The following is a 19,338-nucleotide window of genomic DNA, read 5'->3' as shown; positions in this document are numbered from 1 at the left end:
CATTGTCATCATCTCGGACATCCAAAATGATCGCCCTCTAGACAAAGAGATCCTAAACTTCCCAATTCCTCAATCAAATGCAGTAATAATGAGCGCGTGAGAATTAGCTTTGACTGACGTCTGGTTCGTAGGGGGCGGAGTCCGGAGCGATGACACGTCAGAAGACAGCTGAAGCGGGTGTCTAGGTGCGGAACTCTTCAACATCTCTTCATTGTGCTGCCCCAGCTGAAGAGTGCACAACAGGCAACACGACTGAAAGCATGAGGATTGCAGTGCTGATGTCTCTCATCAGGCCGACCGGGCCGATTATTGTGGGCATCTCTCTGGGATTCACCCTGAGCCTCCTGAGCGGCACCTGGGTGAGTAAGTCCTGCGACTCTGACGGGATGGGATCCGCCGACGAGATGCTCATGGCGCAACCTGGCAGTTTAAAGGGGGCCCGTAAACCTAGTTCGATATTCAGTGGTACCACTGACAACGGAAATATCGAAGAGGATTTTAAGCCCAGAATAGTACCTTACAAGAAGCCCGTACAACAGGGTCCTCCAAAAACAATTTTCAGGTAGGTGTACCATGTAGTAGTTAGTGACTCTTCACAAAGCCCATAGAGAGAGCAGTCTGTAGATGTACTTTAAGCATGCACACGAGATTGTAAGTGCTTTGCAAAACTTTAAGGATTCAAACAGAACCTTTTATGAACAAGACACCAGCATCCCAAGCGGCGGATAGGTTTGATCTGTTCTCTTTGTGGCTGTGGAGCACTTTACAAGAGGCCTGATGCTTAACTGTCGAACATTGATTTATTCACACTTGTAGGGCTCCTGAGTGTGATCTTGCTCCTTGACCTCTGGAGCAGTATGATGTCATTAGGGCACATTAAGCATGCTGTCAATCATGGATCAGTGGTTCAGTAATCTGAACTACAGTGCGCCCTGAATAGTGAGCATAACAAGACAACAGCGTCCTTAAAGAATACAAGACATGCGTAAACATATATTGTTACTTATTTACCAAGTGTTAGGCTACTTCATTATTTTACTGATATCCAGGGGCGGAGCCAGGAGTATTTCACAGGGGTGGCCGGGCAGGGGCCAGCGATCAGTCTGTGGTGGCGCAGAAATGTTCGGGCACTACATGAAATACTCAAACCAGCCCGTCTGGCACCTACAATCATTCACGTGATTATCTAATCAGCCAATCACGTGGCACCAGCGCAGTACATAAAATCATTCAGATTCGGGTCAGGAGCTTCAGTTAATGTTCACATCAACCATCAGAATGGGGAAAAAAATGTGATGTCAGTGATTTGGAGCGTGGCATGATTGTTGGTGCCAGACGGGCTGGTTTGAGTATTTCTGTAACTGCTGATCTCCTGGGATTTTCACACACAACAGAGCTTAAGTATAATGATAATGACATTTTAACATATCATAGCATAGCGTTCTGTTAATATAATTTTATCGATAACGTCATGTGAACTTTCAAAATAATGATCAAAACATGTTTTCCATAATCCAACTTTGTGTTCGGCACCACAAGCATCATCCAACTTAAATGTAAAAGTTTTAAGTAGGTTACCAGAGAACATTATTGTTACTACTTTCACTGTAGGAGTAATGCGAATACTGAAATAACTTTGCAGTTTGCTTTTATAATAGCATGTTATAGGTAACACAAGTAAGCTGCTTATTTTGGACGTGCTTGCAGATGTGTGTGGTATGTTATGAATTATTAGGGCGGTTCATTTGATTAATGCAAACACAGCTTCTGACTTGCAAATCCAACTATTTGCTGTGGTTCATATTTCTTTACTCGTTTTCTCTTAGAGCCAAGTATGCCAGCACAGAGCTTGGAATTCGTGAGCATCTCTTTGTTTCAGTATTTACCTCCAAAACCACCCTGAACACTTTAGCTGTGGCCATCAACCGGACCCTCAACCACCACATGGATGGCCGACTCATCTTCTTCACAGGCACTCGCAATCGCAAACTCCCACATGGAATGTTTGTGGTTGCCCATGGTGACGAGCGTCCGGTCCCAAACATGTTCCACTCTGTCAGATATCTTCTAGAACACCACATCGCCGAGTATGATTGGTTCTACCTTGTTCAGGATTTCACATATACCCAGCCCGATAGGCTGAAGACCTTAGTAAGCCACCTGAGCATGGACCTCAAGCTTTACATGGGCCATCCTGGAGAGTTCATTGGAGGTGAAACTCAGGGGAGGTATTGCCACGGTGGACCAGGATTTCTACTGTCCCGTGCACTACTTCTAAAGCTCCAGCCTGTTTTAGAGCAATGTAGGACTGACATCGTAAGTGTCAGACCTGATGAGTGGCTCGGTCGCTGTATCATTGATTATACTGGCCTCAGCTGTGTGGAGGAATATGAGGTAAGGGTCATAATTTGTAGGGACTTTATAACAAACATTCAGTATTATTAAAATATTATTCTAAGTCCAGTCCTTGAAACACAAATGGTATCAATAGCAAAACAATCAAAATCGTACCCAATTATTTTACTTTACCATTTTGTTTTTTTTTACTCCTTACGTTTGTTTCTCTTTTGCTTATTCTGTGCACACATTTTAACGAAGATAGCATCATTTACCCATTTATTACCCCCTGTAAATCTCTCTGTAGCAGAAAGTGTCAATAGCAGTTTTGAATGAACGGCTGTATTGTGCACTGAAATTTCTACAGGGTCGTTTCTGCATCTGTGTTGGCACACGAATGCAGTTACATTTCTCACGTCATGAGATTCCAATTAGCCCCAAGCTAAAATAGTATCTGTCCCAAGACAAATGTGGCGGGGTGGGGGGGTCAGTGCCTGAACTATGTACAGATCATCCTGGCAAACTCTAAAAACAGGACTGTGTAAAGTAAACTTTTCATGTAGCTGGTTGGCAATGTTTTTGCTGGTCATAAATGACCACATTTTTCGCCTAGGGTCTCAAGTTTCAGCAGGAAACCACATTACCCAAGAGTCCATGCTTTATTCAGAGGGTGCGCTGTTTTATGGTGAAGGGCTTAATGCAGCAGGATGCCAAATGATCAATAGTTCACAGTATTTTTCAATTCAGAGGCATTTACACTCATGCACTCAAACAAGGTCACAGTCATGTGCAAATATTCTGCACATGTTCAAAACATGTTTGTCTTAAAATCAGCACCAGAGACAGAAGAGAACAGTGCACGTGCTTGTTAAGATGTCATAAGTGTATTAAAGGAATAGTTCAGCCAAAAATGAACATTTGCTGATAATTTACTCACCCTCAGGAAATCCAAGATATAGCTGAGTTTCTTTCTTAGTCAAAACTGAATTTAAGATTTTTAGGATTTCATTTCGGGCCTCCTCCTTTAAACAATGCAAGTGAATGTAAAATCAACACGACTCCAGTCGACAAATAAAGTCTGAACCCAAACCATTGATTATTTTTAGGAACAAAACAATACTTATATACTCTTTATCTACAAATGTTCACTTCCGCACATCTCTGTGACGCGCTCATGAGAGGGATGACGTAAGCTTGTTGGTAAGGTCACATGTCACGTGGAGGAGGAGTCAGGAAACACGTCATTGTTTACAAGAGAAGGAGGGCTGTACAAAAGTTGAATTGTCTTTGCTGTAACTTTGTATTTGTATAATTGTTTTGTTCAAAATGTTCGTTTGAATCACGCTGAACCTGGATATCAGTACACCCCTACATTCTCAAATATTGGAGGTGTGCAGTGAATATTTTACCCCTGAGGTTTTCAGACCATCGAAAGAAACATGGAATTCATGTGCTGTGCCCGTGCAGTTTTTCCAGTGAATTCAGGTATGTGTGAAATCTTTGTCATTGTCACGCCTCTCTCAGCGCTCCGCTCCTCATCCCCGATCTCTAATTCACCGCACCTGCACTCAGTTCACTCGCTCATCACTGCCTGCATAAATAACTCACCATCACGTCACTGTCAAACCTCACACAAAAGACTGACCGCGCTGCTCTTGTGCAGTGTTTATTTACCTGTCTGTATTTGCTCTTGATCGTCGTCGATATGTGTTCAGCGTTCACCTGCTGTTTCACCTGTTACCTCTTCTTCAGTTTGTGAAGCTTCTCTTCTGTGTGACATCACCTGTACCGTTGATCTCACTGTGTGAATCCTGTGAATCCCAATAAACGCTCTCTTCGTTTCACTAATTACGACGTGTGTGGCTTGAGTTCCTGACAGTCATATAGACTTTATATCTCTGCTGAAGAAAAAGCACAAGTAGAGAACGCAATGGCAATACTTCGACGTAAAAGGATAGTTATTTACTTTTTTATTTTTATTTGGAAATTATTTGTAATTTTATATTGTTTTGGACAGTTTTGGTTTGTGAACGGCGCGTGGTCTGTTGTGTGTGCCAGTTTCTCTTGTACACAATGACGTGTTTCCTGACTCCTCCTCCACGTGACACGTGACTTTACAAACGAGTTACGTCATCCCTCTCATGAGCGCCTCACAGAGATGTGCGGAAGTGAACATTTGTAGATAAAGAGTATATAAGTATTGTTTTGTTCCTAAAAATAATCAATGGTTTGGGTTCAGAAGAACTTTATTTGTCGACTGGAGTCGTGTGGATTATTTTGATGCACACTAAATATGTATTTTGGACTGTCAAAAAAATGGAGGACATTCACTTGCATTGTTTAAAGGAGGAGGCCCGAAATGAAATCCTAAAAATCTTAAATTAAGTTTTGATGAAGAATGAAACTCAGATACATCTTGGATGACATGAGGGTGAGAAAATGATCAGCAAATGTTCATTTTTGGGTGAACTGTTCCTTTAAGCAATGACACATACTGTAAGTGTAATGTTTGAGTTGGTGTGTTAAATGTGATGGGACATGGTGGCTCCTTTGAGGATTATACCCATTATCATTGCTTTGCCATAGGTTAGGGTTTGAGTTAGGACCTATGCACTTTAAATAGCCTGATCTGATTGAATGACTCACTGTGCACCACATGTTTTAAACAAAATATATCTTTAAACTAAATTTAGGAAAGAATTTAGTAATTAATAGTTACTTACTCATTAATTAATACAATATCTTTATTGGAAGGGCAGCACAGAAATGCTAAATCATTATTACTCCAAAGATCCCCAGAGAAACCCAAATCATTGGCTCCCATTAGGTAAGCTGTCAGTCATATGCAGTTAGGACAGTTACGAGACCGTTTGCACGTTGGTGTAAAAGCTGAACATGAGACGTCTGTATTTCAAACTGATTTTTACATGTTGTTGGAATACATTCAGCCAGTGAGCCTCCAGATACCAGGATTACTTTACTGGAATTATGTACATGGGCTGCAGCTGAGCCACAGGATAAATGACTTCCTGTTCTCAGCATGACCAGCTGCAGACCTGCTGAAAGTTGTTAAGTTAATTAACATGATTATGACAAGACATTAAACAGCATTACTGCACATTGCAGGGGTCTGCTGACCACAGTTGACCAGGATGAACCCAGAGGTGCCATCTGTAAAATAATGAGGATCACATTATATCTTTCTATATATACTGTATTTCTATCTACTGTAAATATATATTGAGTCATGTGATCCACAAAGAGCAACACTATACTCAGAGTTAGGGATGCACCGATCATGATGTTTCATGGCCGAAACCGATTGCTGATTTTTTTTTTTTTTTACAAACAAATTTTTCTTTGTTTAAGCAAAAGTCAAGAAAGATTGAAAGAGTTCATCAAAAAGATGTTTATTTGCTCTTTTACAATGAAAAATGAAAATATCTGTAGCTATGTGAAGTTATAGGCAACAACTGCATATTAAGAACCAGTGATGCACTGGGAGTCAGGAAATTTCAGGACGATACGATCTCCTATTTTTTAACTCTAAGATCGGCTGGTACTATATATAATATGTGCCCTTTGCCACACTTTTGCAAGTTATATGCTGCAATTATGTTTATGCCCCGCACAGCAAAAAACAAAAGTTGTATTAGTAACATTAATGCACTATGAACTAACATGAACTAACAATGAACAATTGTATTTTTATTAACTAACATTGATTAATAAATGCTGTAAAAATATATCGTTCATTGTTTGTTCATGATACCTAATGCATTAACTAATGTTAATGAAATGAAACCTTTTTATTAAGTTTTACCAAAATTACATTCAAATGACATTAATTGTGAATTACTAACATTTATTTGTATTGAAAACAGTTATTAATAGTTGTCAATATGAAAACGTCATTGTGACATACTGGCAACCATGAGAGCATCACACACAGCAGACGTTCAAAAATAAGAAAAATAGATCCATTACAAGCTTTAAAACTGCTCCAGTGAGAAATCATTCATATCTTTGATTTGTTTACTGTCTTTGGTGTCTTGTTGCAACACAAATCTACTAATAAAACAAGTTATTAAGCAAATGCATGAAGGCGCGTGCCGTTATTAAAGGTTAAACAGTTGCATCTGTGATTAGTGGTATTATGGCTAATATTAATCTAATTTAAATTGGGATTCTCACAAATAGCACTGAGAGGAGTGACTGATGTGATATTGAGCACCTGCATGTTCGATTGACACCGAGAGCGCTCATGTTGAAGGGAGTAAAGCTTAAAACGATCATAATCGCTTAAACAGTCTTTATAGCTCAACACAACATCTGATCGTCACGACTCACGTCATGTATCATGTATTTGCATGTTTATTTGTTGTTAAATTTGTTTTTATACGCGTTAGCAGCCTCTTTATCCTCTTCCCGCTCACTGTGCAACAAGTCACTGCCAAAACGACTCTAGGAAATGGGCAGCTTAATATTCATACACGTGTAATTCTTACACAATTTTATAAACAAACCGGCATATTCATCTTAATTACATCATGTCTGAAAGTTTAAATTCGTGAATGCTTAGAATTGCCAACAGTTCACCCTCCAGAGGCCACACTGTCATGCATAAAGGGCCGAGAAAGCGCTCATTCTTTAGAGTAGCAGTGTATGTGTGATTGCCCGAGTGCTGCAAAAACAATCGGCTCTAAATCTAGGCACGATCGGCGATCACGGTTTTAAGATGAATATTGGCTGATTCCGATCGGTGGTCGATAGATCGGTGCACCCCTACTCATAGTCATAAGTACAATGTCAATGTCATGAAGTTTTTGTATTTTCATGCAAGCATGCGCTAAGTCTAGGCGCAAGTGGGTTCGGCTAAATCGTGCAACATGCTAATGGACTGGGTCAAGTGCAATTTAATTGTAAGGCTCTCTTTGTAAATGGACTTAGTGTAAGCAATGAATTAGAATAACAGAAATATAGTCACACTCTTTTTATATGCTTAAATTGTTATTCTCGTCATGATTTGGCTGTATGCTCCATTAAACTGAAGGAATGTAAGTATTATTAATCATTTTCATCTACTTACACACAAATCATGGCAAGTAATAATAGTGACAGTATCAGCACACACTTCACTTCTACCTATCTTCATTACATTACAAATTTCATACAAAAACAGACCTGCTTTTGGGGTTTAGGTAGCTCAGCGAGTATTGACGCTGACTACTACTCCTGGAGTCACAAGTTTGAATCCAGGGCGTGCTGAGTGACTCTAGTCAGGCTTCCTAAGCAACCAAATTGGCCCGGTTGCTAGGGAGGGTAGAGTCACGTTGGGTAACCTCCTCGTGGCCACTATAATGTGGTTCTCGTTCTCAGTGGGGTGCGTGGTGAGTTGTGCGCGCATGCCGCAGAGAATAGCATGAAGTCTCCACGCACGCTTGGACTCCGATGTAACGCGCTCAACAAGCCACGTGATAAGATGTGCGGATTGATGGTCTCAGATGTGAAGGCAACTGAGATTCATCTTCCGCAACCAGGATTGAGTCGCTACGCCACCACGAGGACTTGGAGCGCATTTGAAATTGGGCAGAAAAGGGGAGAAAAATAAAAACTAATACCCAGACCTGCTTTTGAAACGTCTAGCACAATGAACTGTTTCTCAGGTAAATAGCAAATTGTGCTTTGTGCCATTTCATTTACATAAAGTGTACCCACAGTTTGCATGCATGCACCCACAGATAGTGCAAACACTCCCACCCACGCCCACTTGTGCTTTGGTCTAACATGAAAATTGCACATTGTGCGTACCGTAGCTCTGCTTTTTGCGCACTCACGAAAATAGAGCCCAATGTATTTATGTAATTTTCTGATCTAGTTTCAATTTTGGTTTATCTCAGGGGCTGAATTATAATCATTTTGCAATGGAAAATAATATAGACCTTCACAGAATGGAGGACGATGGATTCCAGAATGCTCTCACCGTTTATCCTGTGACCAGTGCAGATCTTATGTACCGTCTGCACAAACATTTCACGGAAGTAGAGCTGCAGAGGACTTACGAGGAGATTGAGAAACTGCAGGTTGGAGCACACTACACTTCTTATTAAAACATGCAAAGCATTCACAGAGTTCTTATTCTCATAAGTTTAGATACCCTTGCACAACATGGAAGATGTTTATCATTTTGTTCAATCAGAGGGATTATAAAAATTGCACATATATTGCAAATATATATATTTTTATATTATTTAATACTGCCCTGATATAGCTTTATTTTTATATTTTTATAAAGCTAACATTACATATATTACATATAGTTGTGTTGCATCCTTAAGCATCAACGAATGCAAATTGAGGGACCCATATCTGTACACAAAATGTTTATGTATATACAGACTGATCTCACAGTGAAATCGGAAAGGGTAGGTTGACTTTTTATTGTCATTATTATTAAAATTTTCCGAAATTTGAAACACTGCCCCCAGTGGCCAAAGCGGTAAGTGTTGTTGGGAGTATGGGCATGTGTGAGCTTCATTTTCCAGGTTTAATATTCAATGAGGGTGTCCAAAGCGAGTTGTGAAGCAAATTGTTTTCAGGTGTACAGGCTGTAATACAGTAAAGAGGAATGCATACTTTATAAACATGCCGAGTTTCCTTGTGATCATGTTCAAATTTAGTGTTTGATGCTCAAGGAGGCAACACAATAATAAGAACAAAGGCGATGTAAACTTTTGAACAGGATAATTAAGTTATTACTGTTGTGCATATTTGTTTTATAATATGTAATAGTATTTTTATTGTGTTAATTATTAAACAGTTCATGCATCTTACATTTTTCCCACAGTCCGAGATAAAGAATGTCAGTGAAGTCGCAGTGGATGGAAACAAGAGTGCTATGTGGCCCATTGGCATTCAACCTCCCTTTGAACCCAAGAGCCGCTTTGAGGTATTACGCTGGGACTACTTCACCGAAAAACATCTGTTCTCCTGCTTGGATGGCGCCCCCAAGTGTCAGCTCAGTGGTGCGGATCGTGACGATGTAGCTGATGTCATCAAGATTGCGGTTGCAGAGCTTAACAAGAAATACAGCCCTGTTGTAAAGCTAAGCGCTCCACAGCTGGTGAATGGTTACAGGCGTTTTGACCATACACGTGGGATGGAGTACACCCTGGACTTGCAGTTCCAGGCCATGACTGAGTCTGGACACCAGAAATCTATAGCCCGGCGTGTGCACCTTGTGCGACCCCTCAGCCAGGTAGAGATTATCCCCATGCCTTACGTCACTGAGGGTACACGGGTACAAGTTCTCCTACCCCTCACCAGTTATGAGTCCCATATAGCGCTGCGCTTCTTAGATCACTTCTCCACTAATCTGTTTGAGACTGGTGAGAATGCAGTTCTTAACCTGCTGTTCACCTACGAACCTGCTGAGGCCCAGAAAGTGAGTACAAATGACGTCTTTGCAGAGGTCAAGACAAAGGTTGCCGTTGTTGAGCGCAGATATCCCAGCGTAAAGGTGTCATGGATAGGCATAAAGACAGAGAGTCCCGGTGTTCTGCGGATCCTGGACATTGTTTCTAGGAAGCATCCCGTGGACACACTCTTTCTCCTAGTCACATCAGACACCGTACTCAACTTGGAATTCTTGAATCGCTGCCGCATGAATGCCATCAGTGGCTTGCAGGCTTTCTTTCCCATCCACTTCCAAGATTTTGATCCCCGCGTAGCTTATCCAGAACAGACGCCCCCGGCCTCACCAGACCTTGTCAGGGAGGCTGGTCATTTTGACCGCTACACTTTTGAGGAAGCATGCTTCTACAACTCAGACTACATGACGTCACGCACAAGGATGCCTGGGGATCTGCAGGAGAATGAGGAGTTGCTGGATAGCTTGGACCTTTATGATGTGTTTTTGCAGTACTCGGGACTGCACGTCTTCCGTGCTGTTGAGCCTGCTTTGCGTCAGGCATATCGCAACCATACTTGTGATCCACGGCTAAATGAGGATGTGTTCCACCGATGTCTCCAGAGCACTTTGGAGGGCCAGGGGTCACGTTCCCAGCTAGCCATACTAATATTTGAACAAGGGCAAGGCAATAGCACCTGAGGAGCTTCGCAAGTATGAACAATGGGGTACCTCTTAACCGTAGACTGTCTAAATGCTAGCAGTATTACTTCACTTCAACATTTAACAAGCAGTTCTCTGGTAAAAGAAGACTGATTAGCCAAGAGTTGCACTATATGGCCAAAAGTATGTGGACACCCCATTCTAATTAACTAATTTGGTTACTCCATTCAATCCAGTTAAGATAAATCGTAATGTTTCTTTATGTAATGGCTTGGGCTTTGAGTGCTTCCAAATTTGTGGCAACTGTTTGGGGATAGTCCTTTTCGGCTCCCTGTAAACAATGTCTTTTTACTGTGTCTTGCATGGAAGAAATTGACTGACCTGCACAAAGCCCAGACCCCACTGACCCCACTGATCACTTTTGGGATGAACGTTTGGAACAGCAACTGTAAGTCAGGCTCCATCGACCAACATCAGTTCCTGACCTCACTGATAGCCTTGTGTCTGAATGAGAGCAAATCCCTGCAGCCATGATGCTACATACAGTATAGTGGAAAGCCTTCCCAAAAGAGTGGAAGCTGTTATTACAGCAAAGGGGGAAATTGATGCCTAAGGTTGTGAAATCAAATGTTCACCAAGCACATATGGTGTCTACAGACATTTGGAAATATAGTTATGTTTGACCATGAAGAGTGGGAGATCTAAAGAAGTATTCTGAGACCTTGAAGTGTCTAACGTCACATCTATTCAACGAGCAATTGATTCACTAAGTGTTAATGCTCTAAAGAAATCTAATTTTCATCTCTCTTCTCATTTGTACTATTTGGAGCAATTGTTGAACTTTTGTATTGCGGCATCTGTGATTTTGCTGCATCCAAAGGATGAATTGCGTTTTGGGGATGTACTCCTCATTTGTAAATGTAATGTTGGAGTTTGTGGCGGAGCTTGGACAGAGAACTTGAATCAAAACGTTCAGAAGTTATAGTGAAAGGATTTATTTAGCATGTTTTATTGTGGCAGCAGTTAAGGGAATAGAGGATAATGTCTGTATACAAGATAACTGGACAGTTCAGAAAGGGCGAATGTATAAAAGTATTTCCATAACTTCTTTTGCATGATTCCAGTTTTCTGAATCCGCCCGTGTTAGAAATGCATTCCAGTCTTCCACCCACACCTCATGTTCTGGTTAGCTGTGGCTGACTGTGGCAACCTAACTACTATAATGTCTATGTACAAATCAGTGCCTTTAAATCTGCCCCTTCACAGTGAAATTCATCTCAGCTATGCAACTAACCTATAAAATGAACATAAAAACCCTGATTTTCCCCTGTCTTGCACATGAACCAAAGCATGAATATTTATAATGTCATATGATGTCACGTTTTGGTGGTTAGTTTGCTTTATCTTTCTTCATCAAATCCTGTTTGTTAGCAGAAAGCCAGGTGTTGAGCTCTGTGGATCTGAAACACTGTAATGAGATTATAGAGTTTGAGATGTTTGCTGTATGCTCTAGGCTGCTGTTTACAGAAACGAGCTTTAGAGGCTCAAATTCTATTTTTGTTGAAAGTCTGTCAATATATGTGAGGGCCATTTTTATCTATAGTTATTATTATTATGCATGGTCACAACCCATTCACCACAACTTCTGTTATACATGCAATGAATTGTTTTATCCATGTGATCCTTAGATAAAAACAACTTTCATTTACCAAATACTTTGACTGTATTTGTTTGTCTTGAATTGCATAATTCAATATGACAACTCTACCCTTGAAAGTCCACCATTATGGATCCACCAGTGACCAGACTGTGCTTCAGTTGTTGTTGTTGTTCGAGCATGATGCACATTAGGTGGCACTAAAAGCATCTAAAAAGTTATTTTTTCCAACCTTGCAACATTGTCCTTATGAGCAAGGTTTATCTGTGGAAATTCGCAAATACATTAATCAAGACATGCAACAACAAAAAAAATCTATATGTATAATTAGATTAATTAATTAGATTAATGTAATAGCAAATTTCCATTTAGAAACTATGTAATCTCGTGGCAGTTTAAGGGTTTTCTTTTTCATGTCTGGTCCATTGAGACTGAACTTCCTCAGTCAGATTTGTGACAAGATGGAAATGATGGTAAAGGATATTCAGTGAATGTTTCTACAATTGTCAGTTTTCCTTTTTCAATGTTTCACTTTTATATGTTAATAAAAAACGAGATCGTTTAATAGTGTTTTTTATTTCCTGTTTGTGTGTTTTTTTCACATTTCAAACCTTAAGACAGACTGCTCTGTTTTAAGGACTACAGCACAATTGAAAAGTTACATAAGACTGAACAGAACATAACACCTACTCACAGAGAGCCGAGTGGCATATTTGAGCTGCTCTCCTACAGAGAAGTCTCATTACGTTCTTAAGAAATGTAAAAAGGTGAAATGGTGAAAGCACTGCACATTACCACAGGAAGAAACCCAAATTTGACGGCACTTGAGAGCGTTTGCTTCAACTCTCTGTGGATCCTGACAACTTTCATTCAGTTGCTATTTGAAGTCATTGAAAAGGGAAAGTTTTAATTAGATTTGTGCGGTGAAGTGTTTTCTTCTTGATCTCTCAAAGTCAAAAGCAGGTCCATCCAGACAAAAACCAAAAAAACAATGTCATCTTAAAAAACAGAAAATCCAAATACAACATATGTGCAGGGACGGATTACCGACCAGGTCAATGGGGACTACCAGGGGGCCCTTGACTGCCCACCCCCCCTCCGCTCAACAACTTCTGGGTGGAGGGTGGCCCATGGAGATAATTGGCCCCAGGGCCTTTGCAAGTCACATTCCGTCCCTGCAAATGTGCACGTGAAACACATTGTGTGTTTTGTTCCTCTGGTACAGACACGAAACAATGAAAACAGGTTCCACTGATACGGTGTGACTGGTTTGAACTTGTTTCACATGAGGTCCTGGATTAGACTTTGGCTGTAGCTTTTATAAGTGAAAAAGTAACTAAAATGATGTATATTTCAGGTGTATGGGGTCCAATCAGGATCCCAAATTCAAGTTCAGTAATTTGACCAAAAAATAAATAAATAGATGCATAGAGGAAGATGAATCCCTTAGCAAGCAAAGTCCTGCTGTACGACTGGTTGTGCATTATGATGGTTTGGTAGTATTGAAGTTGGATGTGCACTGTGTGGTTGAGCCATTTTTAGATCATTAACTGCCTGTTGACAAAAAAGCACATGATATGGATTTTTTGGGTACATCAGTTGTAAGGTGTGGGGTGCATAAACCAAAAAAACTAAACAATTTTCAGCAAGTCATTGCTTTTATGACTCACCTTAACTTTGACATCATCAAATCTGATTGTAGCTATAGTTCCAGCGGCCAGCTGCGCTCGCAGGTTCTGTTCTCGAAGGTTCTTTGTTCTCTGGATCTGCTCTTGGATCAAGTTCCGTTGGTTCTGATGTTTCTGGCTTTTATTTGGTTTCAGTAGTCGCTTGATTTTGTATTTCACCACCTAGAAAAGTAAAGATCAAAATCAGAATGAAAGAATAAAAGACGTTATATAGGTAGTTGATTAATAAAGTGTCAATGTGCTTTTTAGATCAACATCAATATTTATATGAATGCATAAGGGAAAGTGCACATCTTAGATCCAGTAACTGGTCACTGGTTAATTTTTTCCACACCTGTTTTACCTTTAAAAGTTCATTTTGAATGATCCTGACAAGGTACAAATATAGTCTATCGATTACAGTGTTTGGTAGTATTGGACTTGCTAATCAGATTACAAATATAAATTACTTTTTTAACGTGCATAATCAGATTTTTGTTACTTTTTATGGATTACGTGATTACATAATTACATTGTAAAATGTGATTTATCAAAACATGCAATAAGGAATACAAAAGTAATCATATTGCCTTGCATATTGCTGTTTTAAAATATGTTTTGAAGGAGCATAGCACTTCCCACTGCATGACATGTTATCTTCCCAAGGGTATTTCATGTCAATTACCCATATGCATGTTAATGTGTGCAAAAAGTGAAAATACCTCATAGATATAGTCAAATATTTCCAGTATAGTAAGGATACTGGCTCCAATGAAGAGCCCCATTTGTCCACCGATGTCTCCTGGAAATGTAAATGTTTCACAGACAGAACTGTATGTTGATTGTGTAATATTATTCCTGTCATTAGTAAACCTTAGTACGTCTTCGAGAAGGTGGATATGTTACACTGTATGCATAGTTGTAGTATGAATGGTTGCAGTGTGTGCTGATTACAAGGGTACCTAACAGTCCAGCGATGTCGTACGCTTTCTTCTGTTCTATTGTCTCATAGTTTAGGGCCTCAAAGAAAATGTCCAATATGAGAAAGTTGTCTCTGCAATTCACAAGATGTAACAATGAAAAGTTTAATGAACATGTTAAAATCACGTGCAGGCCAATAGTATGGAATAAGCCCATTATTATTTGCATAATGGAAAAAAAGGATTAGCACCAAATATGGTCGAGAAAATAATTAGTGAAAATATCAGAATGCAATTTTAAGGCAAGCTATTAAAATGGCTTCTCTCCCTTTTATTAAGCCAGTGAATGGAGGATCACAATTAAATTTTTCATCCCATTATATAACGGACCGAAAAGAGTCTGGAGATTGGACAATAGGAATTCTGTTATAATTATAAGAAAAGACTGAATAGAATTGAGGAGTGAAGCAGATTTTGTAAATGTGCAGTTCGGGTCTCCTTACAGAAGCGTCCTTTAGTTTCTTTGGAAACAAAAGTGCAGAGTTTACTTTCTCTTTGTTCTGTGCTGTAGGTAAATACATCATGATGTTCAAAAAAAGAGTGTATGCCATAATGCATATTTACCTGATGTATTCCTCAGATTTCTGGTATTTGCGAGAAAGGTATCGAGCAGAGCCCCTGCTGGGGATTTTGACCATAGAGAGCTCTTTTCCATACCGAGTCATATTGCATGGTGTCTCACAGGGACATATGTCACCTGTGCTCTTCTGTAGTAAAGCTGGAGAGGTGTACAGGAAATACGGATGACTTATACTTGGTGAGGAAAGCACTGAAATGAATGGTGATGTGGTTATCAATCGATAATCAAGCTCGCAGTGTCATTCAATAGTTTTAAAATGCATGAAGTTGCTTTTAAAACCTCAATTAAGTCAAATCAATAGAGCCATCAAAGATCCCCATTTAAGAAAATAAAGCATCTTAGCGTTTACATTGAATGGACTGAATGAACGTGTTTAGGACTATTCTTAGAGGATCTTACCTAATGCCTTGTCAACACACTTGATTTTACTGGGTGTGCAGAAATCAGCATCGCCTGTAGAGATACTTGACTTGTGAAAATTGAACCAACACATCAGTATGATGGCTTGTAGATTTTTTCAGTAAATTTCCAAGAAACCCACAATGAAACAGTGAATGATGGTATACATCTGATGGTTTTCTGTGAACACCTGACAATGTGACAGCGGCAGTATTTTACAGATGATCTCTGTGGTGGTGTGACAAGTACCAACATGGCACATTTGTTCATACAGGTAGTGTTCATACGGTTATTATGACAATAATCACACTTTCAAACTACAACACACAGACCTGGCATGTGCACCATCCTGCAGTTACACTCTCTCTGCACCTGTGTGCTCTCACAGTGCAGTCTGCAAGCGCTGATACTGTAGGTGTCATATCCTGGGATCACAGGCTCAGACGAAGCCCGACAGTTTCCCCACGGCTGTGGCAGGTACGCTAGCTAGAAAGACATCAGATTTAGAGAAAGTCTGAGAGTCTCTGCTTCTTTGTGTGACAGTGTGCAACCTACGGCTCTTGTATAATTAGCACTTGAGTTGATTTTCTAAAAAGAAATACTTTGCACATGCAGTCTCAATAAGCAAAAGAATGATTGGCTATGGAACAAAATCCAGGCCCAGTTACATTCAGTGCTTTTCATTTTATACATGTCGGTACCAAACATTTCTACTTTATATAAATTAGGTCAGAATTCATAACTTCTTAAAGGGGTCATGACATGAGGAATTTTCCTTGATTTCCTTGATCATTGTATTATCAAAACATACTGTAAGTTTCAGAATTTAAAACTTCCTCCTTAATAGAAAAAGAGCATTTATTTAAACCAACCCACAGAAACAGTTACATCTGCAAATGAAAATACATCTGCATATTTTCAGCAAGACATCAATGCCTAATTTTCATCATTGCACCCTTGGCCACGCCCACTTGAGCTTAATGCTCAGTTTCAGGTGAAGAGGAGAGAGATGAGCCTGTCATGCGAGATTTATCCAACGGGGACTTTCACAGGACACCTTCATATTCCTATCTGGATTTTAAGTTTTCTACGTGCCGCTTTTAAAAGATACATTTACTTAATGACACCATCCCCAACACTGTAGGTAATTAACAGCTTGCTGATGACCTGAATGTTTTTTACTGAAGATTTGAATGGCCCAGTCTCACACCACACACCCGCTCTGACCTTCACTCCACACAAACTCTAACACCTCGCTACTCAACCTGCACTTATGATATGTGAAGATGATGTGTGCCGGGAATTCCATAAACAAAAGACAAGAAAGTCACAGGACCCTGATGGTGTTTCACCCACTTGTCTAAAATTTGACCCTTACCAGCTGGCCCCCATCTTCACACAGATCTTCAACAGATCACTGGAGCAGTGTGAAGTTCCCTGCTGCTTCAAATACTCCACTATCCTCCCTGTTTCAAAGAAACCAAAGATCAAAAGACTTAATGACTACAGACCCATCGCTCTGACATTCGTGGTCATGAAGTCATTTGAGAGACTGGTGTTGGCACCACTGAAGTACATAACTGGACCCTTTCTGGATCCCCTTCAATTTCCTTATCGAGCAAACAGGTCTGTGGATGATGCAGTCAATATGGGATTGCACCATATCCTGCATCATCTGGACAGACCAGGGACATATGCAAGGATCCTTTTTGTGTACTTCTGTTCTGCTTTCAACACCATCATCCCAGCTATTCTCCGGACTAAATTAACACAGCTCTCTGTTCTCATGTCTATCCATCAGTGGATCATCAGCTCCTGACGGACAGGCAGCAGCGAGTGAGACTGGAATTCACTTCCAGCACATGAAAATCAGCACTGGTTCCCCCCAGGGATATGTGCTCTCCCCACTACTCTTCTCCCCGTATACCAATGACTGCACTGCCAAGGACCCCTCTGTTAAGCTCCTGAAGTTTGCACCACAATCACTGTCATCGGCCGCATCCAAGATGACAATGAGTCTGCATACAGACCCTAAAGGTTGAACGGCTGGCTCACTGGTGCAGTCATAACAACCTGGAGCTCAACACGCTCAAAACAGTGGAGATTTTAGTGGACTTTTGGAGGAACACCCCAACATTGACACCGCTCACCATTCTAAACATCACTGTGGCAGCGCTGGAGTCATTCAGGTTCCTGGGCACTACCATCTCACAGGACCTGAAGTGGGAGACCCACATTATTATCGCTGTCCTGTTGCTGTGTTGTTTGTGCACTGGAAGCTTCTGTCACCAAGAGCAATTCCTTGTATATGTAAGCATGCTTGGCAAGAAAGCTCATTTTGATTCTGATTCACTCTGATTCTAATTCTGAAACATGGTGCCTATGCCGCAGGCTGGACATCAAAACAAAGTGTCTCGTACCCAAATGTCATGATATCAATCCTGCTTCATAGAAACCATATTTGTTGCGGAGGTGAAGATTTTCAGTGAACAGTGCCTTCAATTGTGATCTGTTTATTACACAAAGCTATCCTATAGCTTTAGATCATTCCTAATATAGTGCAGAAGTCTAGAAATATTTATTTTGGGTAAACTGTTCCTTAAACCTACCCTCTGTTCCTGACAGGAAACAAATGTCTGGAATCCCGGAGAGACCCCAAAGCCCAGCTGGTGGATGTACGGGGGTTCATCCTGACTATGGATCTGAACACGTATACCTGCCTCCAGAGTCGTCTCATCTGAAAGGTACGAACAGACAGATCATAGTTTACTTGCGAAGTGGGTTAAAATGATATTTAACAGACATTGCATTTGCTTGATGAATAATCATCATCTGTTACTCTGATGGACTCTTATATCCTGATTTTGCACATAAGTAGACTTATGTCATTTCATTTGCATTCTGGATGTACATTTGATATCGTCCTGATATAGCCATTATTAACTTGAATTCTCAGTACTTATAAGACAATTAGGTTAAGACTATTTTACCTACAGTAGGAGCAGCTTACCTTAAAAAGTAATCCATCTAACACATATGGTTTGTCATTCATGCTTTAACAGTGATAATTTGGGCCTATATTATTAGTTTAAATGTTTATTTCCAGTTTATTTATGCCATCAATTTAAACAAAATGAAACCTAATCTCTGCTAGCACTTTTAAAGATAATAGTTTCACATGAATCTTAAAGGTGTGCTCAGAACCCCCACCCCCCTCTTTACTCCCATATAAATGATCATAATTTAGGAACATATGTTTAAAATCATGACCATTTATATGAGATAAAACTAACCTTATAAAAGCTGTTTACATGGAGATGGTCCCCATGTTAGGATCACACAACCAGCCGAATTCTACTAACTTAATCTCAGTGACTGCTTTGTTTTTGGACACTTTCACTTGTTGATTAAATTTATCATGGCTGACTGTGAGTAGTACATGTCTACAATTGTACATTGTAGTGTCAGTGTAAGTCCAAGAAGACTGCAATATCGACCAGCACAACATACACAAAGTGCATTGCACCTTTAATTAGCTGTTAATGTGTTTATAAGGAGCCATACATGCAGTCTCACTCACTGGTTTCTCTCCAAATGGGCAGATATTCATCTTGCTCAATATCCAGCATCAATTCCAGACCGTTTCC

General features: G+C 40.2%; 2 protein-coding genes across 2 annotated transcripts in view; one reads left to right on the top strand and one right to left on the bottom strand.

Annotated features, from left to right (window-relative positions):
* The first annotated feature begins 226 nt into the window (after positions 1-226).
* LOC127654134 (chondroitin sulfate synthase 2-like) lies at positions 227-12,616 on the top strand. Its single transcript, XM_052141153.1, has 4 exons — positions 227-562; positions 1,827-2,394; positions 8,238-8,420; positions 9,185-12,616. Exons 1-4 carry the CDS (start codon positions 261-263, stop codon positions 10,445-10,447), a joined length of 2,316 nt encoding a protein of 771 aa, XP_051997113.1. The 5' UTR covers positions 227-260; the 3' UTR covers positions 10,448-12,616.
* A 46-nt stretch (positions 12,617-12,662) lies between these two features.
* Positions 12,663-19,338, bottom strand: part of LOC127654135 (acid-sensing ion channel 4-B-like) — a 50,890-nt gene continuing 44,214 nt past the window's right edge. Inside the window, exons 2-10 of the mRNA XM_052141154.1 lie at positions 19,272-19,338; positions 18,301-18,428; positions 16,024-16,177; positions 15,692-15,745; positions 15,277-15,430; positions 14,695-14,786; positions 14,455-14,534; positions 13,736-13,915; positions 12,663-13,619 (exon numbers count right to left, since the gene is read on the bottom strand). The exon at positions 19,272-19,338 is cut by the window's right edge and continues 78 nt beyond it. Coding sequence (XP_051997114.1) covers positions 13,512-13,619; positions 13,736-13,915; positions 14,455-14,534; positions 14,695-14,786; positions 15,277-15,430; positions 15,692-15,745; positions 16,024-16,177; positions 18,301-18,428; positions 19,272-19,338 — 1,017 coding nt within the window. The 3' untranslated portion in view covers positions 12,663-13,511. The remainder of the gene's footprint in view (positions 13,620-13,735; positions 13,916-14,454; positions 14,535-14,694; positions 14,787-15,276; positions 15,431-15,691; positions 15,746-16,023; positions 16,178-18,300; positions 18,429-19,271) is intronic.

This window comes from Xyrauchen texanus, chromosome 13 (assembly GCF_025860055.1).
Source record: "Xyrauchen texanus isolate HMW12.3.18 chromosome 13, RBS_HiC_50CHRs, whole genome shotgun sequence".
Lineage (NCBI taxonomy): Eukaryota > Metazoa > Chordata > Actinopteri > Cypriniformes > Catostomidae > Xyrauchen > Xyrauchen texanus.
The sequence above is the reverse complement of the archived record's forward strand: the minus strand, read 5'-3'. Positions and strand labels throughout refer to the sequence as shown.

Excerpts from the sequence above, each read along its gene's own strand:
- LOC127654134 (XM_052141153.1), top strand. The coding sequence starts at position 261 with ATGAGGATTGCAGTGCTGATGTCTCTCATCAGGCCGACCGGGCCGATT. Across the intron at positions 2,395-8,237 it reads GCTGTGTGGAGGAATATGAG|GGGCTGAATTATAATCATTT; the intron begins GTAAGGGTCATA and ends GGTTTATCTCAG. Across the intron at positions 8,421-9,184 it reads AGGAGATTGAGAAACTGCAG|TCCGAGATAAAGAATGTCAG; the intron begins GTTGGAGCACAC and ends TTTTTCCCACAG.